Source organism: Orbicella faveolata, unplaced genomic scaffold (genome assembly GCF_042242905.1).
Source record: "Orbicella faveolata isolate gen_17 unplaced genomic scaffold, um_ofav_v1 contig_2, whole genome shotgun sequence".
NCBI classification, from domain to species: Eukaryota; Metazoa; Cnidaria; class Anthozoa; order Scleractinia; family Merulinidae; genus Orbicella; species Orbicella faveolata.
Window position 1 is genome coordinate 19,654,331 of NW_028301547.1, and position 10,670 is coordinate 19,665,000.

The window sequence follows — 10,670 nt, forward strand, 5'->3', positions numbered from 1 at the left end:
TTTTTGTATTATAGAATTCTGATAAGCAGGACAAGATGCAACTTTTGGCTAAGTATAAAAAGTCTTCCGCACATGGGGTTCAGAGCCTCCTTAAATTTTCAAACCGTTAAAGTTCGTTCTGAACCCTATTTACTTATCCTTCTAATGAAAAGTTGATAATATAAAAAAATTCACCGTGCCATTTTAGAATTTTAAACCATTAAAGCCGCAATTAAGGGTGTTTTTAGTAGGTCATACTGTTTCTATGGTAATCTACTGTGTCACGAAAATGATAACAACCTGTTCACCAATGATTGGGTAGTTTTTTATTTTTATTTTTCTTTATCTTAAATTATGATCATTTTGTTTTGTGCAGATGACAACATTTTTGTTCTTTTGTGAAGTCTTGGGTATATTTAAGAAGCCTAATTGGCTTCCCTGAGCTTCCTTGCCTAATATACATTGATATGTTGTGAATACATTTATAAATGGCAAAAATAAAAAAAGAACAAGAACAAGTTTTTTCATACCATGATTGTAGCATCAATTGATAAAGAGTGGTTATAATGATTCATCAAAATGTAAGGGTGCGTTTCTTTAAGAAAATCCAAGATTCGTTTTTTAAATCCGAAAACGGATTTTGCGTTTCTTTTCTAAACAGATTAAACCAAGATCTCTCGGATCTTGGTGCGTCAAAGAACCAAAGGATCCACTCTTGGCAAGGATTCTTCGGTTCCTTTGATTCACCATGATCCGAATGATCTTGGATTGATCTGTTTAGTAAAGAAACACAAAATCCGTTTTTGGATTTTTTCGGATTTAAGAATCTAATCTTGGATTTTCTTCAAGAAACGCACCCTAAAGTGCTGAAAACTGTTTTGAGCCACCTTAAGCTACTTATTGTCAAATAGTTCACGTTTTTACCGCTCTTTCGCCCGGAACAGAGGCCCTCGATTGTAACTCCATGGTTGAAGTACTGTCTCACGCTTAGCACCACAAGAGACCTTTCAGGCCTTGACGAAAATTTCCACTGAATGTAAAAAAGAGGCAAGGGTTAATATCACAGTTCGTGTGCATCATAGCATCATCAGAGCAAAAAACCAAAAGGGTTTTCTATCGCAAGACAAAAAATTCACGTTATCCCATACAAAGACATGAAGACAGATGAAAACACTGTAGGCAATCACAATGGCTGCGACCATCTTGAACACATTTCTGTGCATTTTCATGCGTTTTTCTACGGCGTTAATAGATTGTTCGCTTGGAATCTTCTGCGACTTGAGCGGCTTGAAAAGTATGATAGAGTAAAGGATGATAATCAATAAGAAAGAAATAGCACAGATAACTATGGGCATGGCATAAGAGTAATATTTGACAAAGGACTCTTTTGACCGCCATTCACACTTCAGTTTTCCTGTGTACACATAAGTGTTGGCGAAGAATGCTGGGGTGGACAGGGCAGTAAGAACTAACCAAGTGAAGAAGATAACATAGGGACACAGCTTTGAACTGATGAAAGCGGAACGAAGGGGAAATACCACAGCTCCAAAACGATCGACTGCCAAAAACACCAAGCTCACAACAGAAACAAGACAGGTGACATAAAGGAAGAACAGCCTCACTGTGCAAAATGCCCAGTTATGTTAAGCACTGAAAACATAGATACCATCACCATACAGTTCTATCAGGAACGACGGCAGAATATAGAGTGAAAACAGCAGATCAGACATGTTAACGATGAAATAGTTGATTGTTCTTTGCAATGTTTTCGTCTTGTGGACAACTATTGCGATCAATAGATTCCCGACCAGCGAAACGACAAAAATCAGGCTGAAAGCAAAGGCTATTCCGATTTTCGCGGCCTTGGAGTCGCCCAGATCAGTGCGAATGGAGCAGTTTGATGACCGAGTTCCATTCACTGTTCTATTTAATTTTGCATCCATTGTGATCATTGAAACTGAAAAATTCTTCCTTCGTTCCCTTACAAGCAACCGCTACACTGAAAGTGTTACACTGTGTTCCAATTAACAGTCCGTTGTAAAAACACTTATTTTCTCACAGATGTCTAATTCCCAATTATGTAAGTTCAAACATACTGTTAAATTAATAAAGTCACTGTAGGCTATAGCAGAATTTATTTCCAAGCTGTTAGCTCCAATAATTAAACCTGCTACGTTTCGGCTTTGCGTAAGGCTCATTCAAGTCTTATCATTAACCATGTAGGGGGGATGCCGAGATATCTCACGAAGTTGTAAAACAGTCAAAAAGAGACATTTCTATAGCATTCCTCGTGCGGCCGCCTAGAATGCTGAAAACAGAGTCTTACCAGTGTTTTCCTTGGTGTAACCATGACGAAATTTTCAGCTCTAGCACTGTTATGTTTTTTCCTGTTTTCCCGTATCGTTTAATATTCTTTTAGAGGATATCTGTGTAAACGGACACAGTTTGATCTGCTTAACTGAATATTCACATTTTACAAAGGTTTTGGGTTACTTAACTTTTATCTTATTTTTTTTCCTGAAACCGAATTTAGGAGCTGCTGTTATTTAACAACAATTCATGGCCCATTCTATGTTTATTAAAAAACTGTGTCGATGTAGCATGTCGATGTAACCCTAAGGAAACTCCAGCCTTACAAGTTTGACTGACGTGATTACAGATATGGCATCGAAACGATCTGTTGGGTGCTCCTGACAAAGAATTTGCTTTTAATTGTTTTAATCTATATAGAGCCGTTGAGCATCTGTTCTTCGTATTCACTAAGTGATTGTTGTCAACTGGGCCTTTGAAGATCCGGTCATAGATTTTTTTTAAATGAAGCTTTTGAATTTCCCCCCGCTAAATCATATCCCAAGTCAGTTGTAAGAAAAAAAAACGAAACATCTGCTGCTAAAGATCTTCTTCTATTATATCCAGGAACTTTTTAAAGTCTTTTGAATTTAAATTAACTTGTCTCAGATTTAGTTGTAGCTCTCACATCAATAAGTCATGTAAAACTGTATTTGGATCTGAATTAGTTAAAGCATGCCTACCTATGACTAAAATTTAGACACTCGGAACTTTTGGTTTGATAAAAGCAGTTGGTTCAGTTCTAGAAATGGTTTGATTTTATTCCCACTTGCATTAACCATTCCTGTGTATACTTTTATTTCAGTACCTTTTTTAGGATGAGAAATGCGAGAGAACACCTGGACGCTGTAAAACCTGTCATTTCCATTATGCCGCCTCGTGAGACTAGACAAAAACTTTAGACTGAGCAATGTTCAAGGAGTCAGTTATCATTATCAACAACAAATGTTCTATGTTGAAGAAAAACAGCTGCCATAAATTTTTGTCTTGACTCTTTTCAAGTTAACTTAAAATCCGATTGCATTCACTATTAACTGGAGTGCCTGCTGATTTTAATTTACAATTCGCTTCCTTCCTCTAATAGAGTGTGTTCATTGTCACACACAAAAAAATAAAATCAAAAACCATTCAGTGGATTAAGTCAAGAAGTAGTGATATCATAAACGATAAATAAAGAAGACAGTTCTCCAAGTTTAAGGTGTGTGCGTTGTCCCAAAGTTGAGATATTCGTCGAAATGTCCCGCGCAAAATTATAGAGCCTAGTATGGAACCGCCATGTTGGTGGACCTCCTCAGTCCTCCAATATGGCGGCCGGAAAATAGTGTAAACATCTGGAACTTTGGCTATCTAGTCGACTGATTATCTGAACCGAACCAAAAAACATTTACACAAGCACTTTTCCTAATACTTTAACTCCTAAAATGGTTAAAAATCACGAGGTAAGTGTGCATTTTTCGACAAACGCGATCTTAACTTTACGTCACGCACCGCCATAACTCCGAAATTCAAAATGCACTGGTTTCTAACGAAGGACGCTATTTAGCTGGAGAGTTGCAAACAGATATAAATTTAGTGCCTCTTATGCCTGATGAGGATAAAACCTTTAGTGGCTCCTTAGTTTTGGATTTGAGAGACCGATGACGTCACGTGAACACACTGTTCTTGTGGGTTAACTGAACCAAAAGTACAAGTTATGCTGTAATTGCTGGTTTGCGTCAAGACTAGTCCAATTTCAAGCCGTTGAAGTTGAGAACAGCCTAATGGCTGTTTGCATCATTACAGTTTTTGATAGTGAAGAACGATCATCGCAGTAAATTTTCCAATTTAAGCAATTGGAAAGAAGAAGCCTGAAAAAATCAGGGCTTCAACGGGATTCGAACCCGTCACATCATTACAGTTTTTCTCGTTTGTCACAAAACAGTCAGATTATGAAATAAAGAACTAGTTAAGTGGACAGACGAAACTACACCAGAGTGTTTCTCGACCCCAAAAATAAAACATCAAAATAAAAACGAATGTATAAAAAGTGATCCAGCCAATATATAGCAAAAGTGGACAACTGAAACTTTTGCCAGTATCCGAAAGATCTGACATTGATGCAGAGATTTTTGTAACAGTTAAGTTCCTCAAGACAATGCGCATCAAAACAATATCGTCCAGCTGATAATTTATCTTTATCCTTTATACCCATTTACCTCAGTATTAATATTTCGATGTAGTAGAGAAATATTGAACGCTGACTTCACTATCGAAGGATTAGCACTCTGTGAAAGCTATCAAGGTTCGCCAGCACTGCTTGTAGAGCAGTTTTCAACGGAGTGCGGAAAGTTATTCCCATTTGCTTGGTTTTGTATTATTATGCTTACTGATTGGTATAAAAAGTCTCACCACTTTCGTATCACATCAGATGAAAAAAACGCAAACCAATAGTAAGTGGCTGTCACGCGTTTTCCCGCGCTTTTCTCTAGCAAAATGTAATGCTTTGAGTTTTGATTGGCTCACTGGGTTGTATGTGCCCTCTGTGATTGGCTGGAGTGATTACTTTAGTTATAATGATAAGTGAAAAGCACTGAATAATAAAGAGACTCACCGTTTGCCTTAGATGAGGTTCATTCTTCTGTTACAAATTCCTCATTAAACGTTCACTGTATCTTTCTGTTTTTGCAAAAATACAGGAAAGATCAGTAGGAAGGTTTAATTTTATAATGCAGAACATGTGTTTCAACTCCTGGGACGGAACACTGAATACACTATTGAAGGATTAGTTCCACCCCTCCCCCACATCCGTCAACTCTGGAATGTTCTTTATCCTAAGACCAGTGGACTGTTCAGGACACCTTTCAGTTCCCTGCCTACAGAGTGTGTCGCATAATCGATAATTAAAGACATCACTCAGCTACCAATTGCTCGAACAAAGAGCAAATAACTGCGACTCACCACGTGAGAATCCTCTTCCTAAGCTACTCTTTCTCTCCACATCAACAGCTTGTTTTTTCCTAAACTAACGTAACAAAATGAACAATACTGGAGTTAAATTAAAACATAAGTTTTCTGACTTGTCAAATTTTGGTCTCAATTAAAGTGATTCGCAAACGTAAAGCGTGATGTTTATAAATTAAGATCAATAATAAAAAGACCTGGCAGCCAAGTCTTCATTTTGGGCGACCGTTCAAGTAAATCTTTTGCTATTATTATTATTATTACAACTAATCCAACAGAAAGACTTGTTGGAAGCCATTAGGACAAAATCTCTCAGAAGGAATGACGTCATGAAAACGCGACCTGGCTGCTGAGTACTGTTTGAAATTGTGGCAACAATGTTCAAATTGTGGGCTTCTTTGCAGGTGAACTTCATAAGGAAAACCTGCACTTTAGAGGCTGAAACTTCTGTGAGTGGCTAACCTTAAAGTGCAAGGTTTTCATATAGCATTGACAAAAAATATACATTTTTGGAGTGACCTTCTCCTTTAAATACACACATTAAGACTTAACTCAGTAGCAGGGTACCTCTTGTATGACCAGTAACAGTACATTGTTTACATGTATCCAAAAAAACAAAATGTACCCGCAAGGAGCTAGTTTTACAATCTTTCTTGCAACTCTGCTCAATGTTCTGGGAGTCTCCCACCTACCATTTAGATCATCCAATCTCCCGGCAAGTTTTGAAATATTGTCCAGATACAAGGGACCATAGGCTCCTAGGGACAGTGCTTTAAAAGTGCTATTATGATGAAATTTGCAGATGTCCTCCATAATATGAGCTTAACAGTTTTGTTACCATGGCAACATACTTCAACCTTCCCTGATATAGGCTTTCTGGCCACCTTTGGCTTTCCATTTTGATATTTGCCAATGGTGCCTCATCTGCATGATTCAGCAAGCATATTAACATGCAGGGTTGAAGTTGTGGCCTCAGATTAGAGGGGACTAGAAAAGAGTGAGTTGCCATAGGAAAATAGAGGCTGTGTATAATTTTAATAGCCATAGGTGTGTTTCCAGTAGAACTATAAGCCTACCAACTTAATGTAATATTGGGTTGAGTGTATGACATCATCAGTCACCTCATTTGCATATTTTACACATGATGCAGATATTTGCAAAAGTTTAACAGCATTTGTAATCTTTTGTGAAATTCTATGTGATATGTGAGGAGAGAAAATTAGATGATTAAGTACGTTTTACATATTCGCTTTCGCTATGAGAAAATATAGAAATCCAACATAGATATATTTGTTTTAGTTCGTTTTGCGTTTCTGAGTTACAGGTTACTGTTCCAGTTCATTGACCGTACCAAACACCTGCTGTTTTGTGTAAGATCATAACTGTAGTTAGAACCGAACTGTAATTACTACCTGCGATAGTCTTTTGTTAAACTGTTATCTACCTGTATTGTTTTGAAAGTTATTAATCTTGTAAACGTCGAATTCCGTTATAGCCGATCGAGCTTTCTGAGATGTATTAGATAATGTTTAGTTAAGAATTTTTAATAGCCTTACGTGATCCTTTAGAATTGTGCTTTCGGCTTAAATAGTCGTGCCTTGTAAATTGTTCTTTGGTTACATTCTGGTTATATTCGGGTACGTTCTGAGTACCTTAGTGGATTAAACTCTACTGTTGGACCCAAGAACTGTGTATTCCCTGTCTTCCCGTTGGATTGTTTTGCTGTAACAGATCCCGAGTCCTCTAGGAGTCTGACAAACTCCGTCGCTGCAAGCGTGTTTCCCTCTGGATTGTTGTAACAAGGATAACAACTTAAGCGGCCAAAAACGTGTTATCACAGATACACGTACAAATTCTGACTCAAGGGGTAAAATTTTAATGAGAGAAGCATGTTAAAGCATTGAGTTGAATTTATGCTGTTGGCAAAATTTTACTGTAAGATGTTGAAGAGAATTTTGGAGGGGAATTTGGTGTGGTTATTGAACTAACAGAGGTTGGTTTTGTTATTGATTTTGTCATTATTCTCTATATTTTTGAGGCAGAGTGGTTGTTGGCAAAAGCAAAACTGGCACTGTTTAGATGTTTTTAGGTTTTTGTCTCTGACAATGAAGTTCAATTTAAGTAGTTAGACTTTCTTTACATTAGAAAATATGGATATTAATAGTACAGTTATTTTAATATCCTGATACCAAAATTATAATTTTGTAATTTTATGGCTCAATTTCTATCTCTGCTTTAATTAGTTTACAGCAGTTTATTTTTAAACCAATTTAATTTCATCAAAGGGAAAGGGGGAATCTGAGAGCAATAATAAATTAGACCAACAAATATAAATAAATTTGCACTGATTGCTCTCATGGCCTAGTGGAGATGAAGTGGACCAAAAGGTCAGAGATCTGACGGTTGAATCTAGGTCTTTCTGTACAAAATAATAATAAAAAAAGATTGTATTGTAGTATGGGAGTATTATGGTAAGCTATGTTGGGGAGTTGATATGGGATCCTGGCTGAACTGTTGTAGGGTAGGAATAGGGACTGAGGGGGTGGGTGGTGTGCTTGTGATTCTTTTTAAGAACCACTCTGAAAGTGAAAACAAACTGGTTTAAAAAATTTACAGCAGAGGTAAAAATTATACATTATATCTTGTTTTTCATAGGTCACGTAATGAGCAAATACCCACAAGAGAAATGCAAACAAGAGAATCACTTTATTTCTCTTCTTAATCAGTGTTCTTCTGAATTCCTCTTGTTAAACTAAATTATTTTTTCTGTTGACATAACGTTTTTACACTGGACTTTTCCTCTGAAACCCTTACTAACAAAATAATCATTAATAGGAAAAATTATACTTTTTTATGATAACTGTAGAAATTGCTGTGCGCTCACTGGCTAAGTTTCATTGCTAATAAGCGGACCTGTAGGCACATAAATTTATAATTTGTGTCATTGTCTGAGAAAGTGTTCCAGGGGCCAAAAGTTGTGGTCAACCGATTTGGCTGAAACTTGGCACAGAAGTTGGGTGCAATGAGATATTTGAAAAGCCAATTTGGCTCACTTCTCTGACTTTTAGTTTTGGAGTTTCAGGGGGGGTCTCATTTTTTTGTCCTTTGAGCACCAAAAACCCAGCCTTTCAGGGGACATTTTGAAAGTGCCATAAAACCCAGTTGGTAAATTGTGCTTCCAAATGAATTTGACCATGAACTCTACTACAATAGAGCTTTTATTTCATACATGTAACTTTGTCCTCGAGTTATTGGACAGAGAGGAGCCTGGGGCTGGAGTTTGGCAAAAATTGATATCAAAATTACAACCCAAAATTGCCATTTTTCAAAAAATCAGTGTATCTACCTGCCTTCTTGTATAACTTCCGTACCTATGCCATTATTTACTTTAGTGACCCAGTTATCAAAATCAGTTGAGAAAAAATTGGCTTATCAAAGTTTGTTGAATTTTTGCCACAAACACTCCATGCCCCTCTAAGGCCATTCAAAACGGAATTTTGAGCATAATTCAAGCCATAAATAAACGAAATTGTTGACATGAAGCCCTTATTCTGTATTTGGTGAGTGAAAATGAATTGTTAAAGCCTAATCAGTTTGATTGTTTAGAATTACCCCGACTCTTACCGTACAATTACTCTTAAAAGGCCTTTGATTGAACAAAAAAAGGATGAATTTTTTCTTTGAAAACCTAGTGCAGTCGACTCTGTCATAGCGACCGCTTCTCGTAAGCGACCACCCGGCATGATCACATATGACTGTAAGAAAACCATTGCTCAAATATTACAAAAGTTCAGTTTTAAAAAGCGTAGATGACCACTTCTCAGCGTAAGCGACCACATTGTCTTGCATCAAGGGTGGTCGCGCACGAGAGCATTGACTGTACCCATCATAGAGCAAAAATGACAATGTTCTTACCTTCATACAAAAATATTTGAGATTTTCTCTGATTTATATTTTTCAGGTCATATCTCCATGTATTACCGCAAGCATGGAAAGTCCCCATAATTTTTCAAGCCATTTTTTAAAAGATAAAGTAAGCTTAGCAAAAACGATCGTTAACAGTTAATCTTTGTCTGACGCTTTAATACCCTAAATAGCTCTTGCATCAGTAATGGTCACGACCAAACGTAGATACATTGTACATACGAGCTGCAGTGATCAGCGTCTTGGTGACCTGCGATCCATCAGATTTTCCAAATACTTCATCGCTCAGTAAGTGAAACCATAGAGGGGATCCACAGTTAGGAGAGCTGGATGATAAACTTTTGTCGTGTTGATGTTCATATGAATCAAACGCCTCAAACAAAGTCATGAAACGCCTCGAGATGTGATTGGTATTGTATCACCTTGGACGCGAGAGTGCGATAACTGGAACAAGTCGACGAGTCGCGCAACCTTAACTGACTCACTGATTGGTTTAAGTCGAATAATGTAAAAATTATTTACTTGCGGCAATCACAGGAATTTGCTAATTGTATAAGAGGTTCGTAGTACGATGCTTTACGATTAGCACGACCAGAAATTTCCACGTCAAAATACTCGCAGAATGACTGAAGCTGACTAAGTTTTTGCTTTTCCAAAACCTTGGCTAATCTACCCTTGGCAGAGAGATCACAAAAATTGAAATCAGCATATACAAGAGGATGCCTGAGGCCAATCTCTTGTTCAGCCACCCCGACTAGTTGCTCCGTGTAATCCTCTTTCTCCAGCGCTTCGTCTTCACCCTCCTCTTCGCTAACTGGAAGTCCCTTTTGCTGCGAAGCCAGACGAGAAAAGTATCCTCTGACAGTCTGTACCTCAACCCACTCTGAAACTGGGAAAGTTTGCTTTATTTGCTCCACCACGTCTTCTGGCATAGCTTTTTGGTGAAGATCCTTAGCTCCCTTGTTGAATAAATTTATCAAAAATTCTTTGACACCCGAAGATATTCTCACCGCAGCTTTCTGCTTCTTTAAGGCCCACCCTTTGCTCAGTCGTAAGTTCGCCAAAGGAACATAATCTGTCCCGCCAATTTTCTGGCCAGCAACTTTCATTGATGTCGTTACAGCTGCCCACTGCCTACGTACGTTGTCGTATATGGTCTCCTTCTCTGGGGTCATAATATGATGACCTGTGTCCATGTGCTCATCCGCCTCTTCGATTGTCTTGAAGGTGGCAACACAAGCAGGTTCAAGGCAGCTAAAAGTATCGACAGACTCAGTGACATCGTGTTTTCCCTTTGCCTGGCATTTCTTCTGTGTGACACGCGGTATCTTTTTCGTCCAATCCCCAATCCTTTCGAGCCCAGAGACATCTTGTTCATTCCAAGACCACTCCATATCCATGCCCTCTCCAACATTGTAAGCTTGCCAGACGCGCATGCTTGTAGATGTCAGAGAGAAATTATTGTATTTCGTTATCCC

General features: G+C 37.9%; 1 protein-coding gene and 1 pseudogene across 1 annotated transcript in view; both read right to left on the bottom strand.

Moving 5' to 3' along the window:
• Positions 1 to 966: 966 nt before the first annotated feature.
• On the bottom strand, positions 967 to 1,922 carry LOC149112322 (prolactin-releasing peptide receptor-like; annotated as a pseudogene).
• Positions 1,923 to 8,122: 6,200 nt separating this feature from the next.
• LOC110056900 (uncharacterized) overlaps positions 8,123 to 10,670 on the bottom strand; it is a 3,124-nt gene continuing 576 nt past the window's right edge. The window contains exon 1 of the mRNA XM_020763457.2: positions 8,123 to 10,670. This exon is cut by the window's right edge and continues 576 nt beyond it. Coding sequence (XP_020619116.2) covers positions 9,711 to 10,670 — 960 coding nt within the window. The 3' untranslated portion in view covers positions 8,123 to 9,710.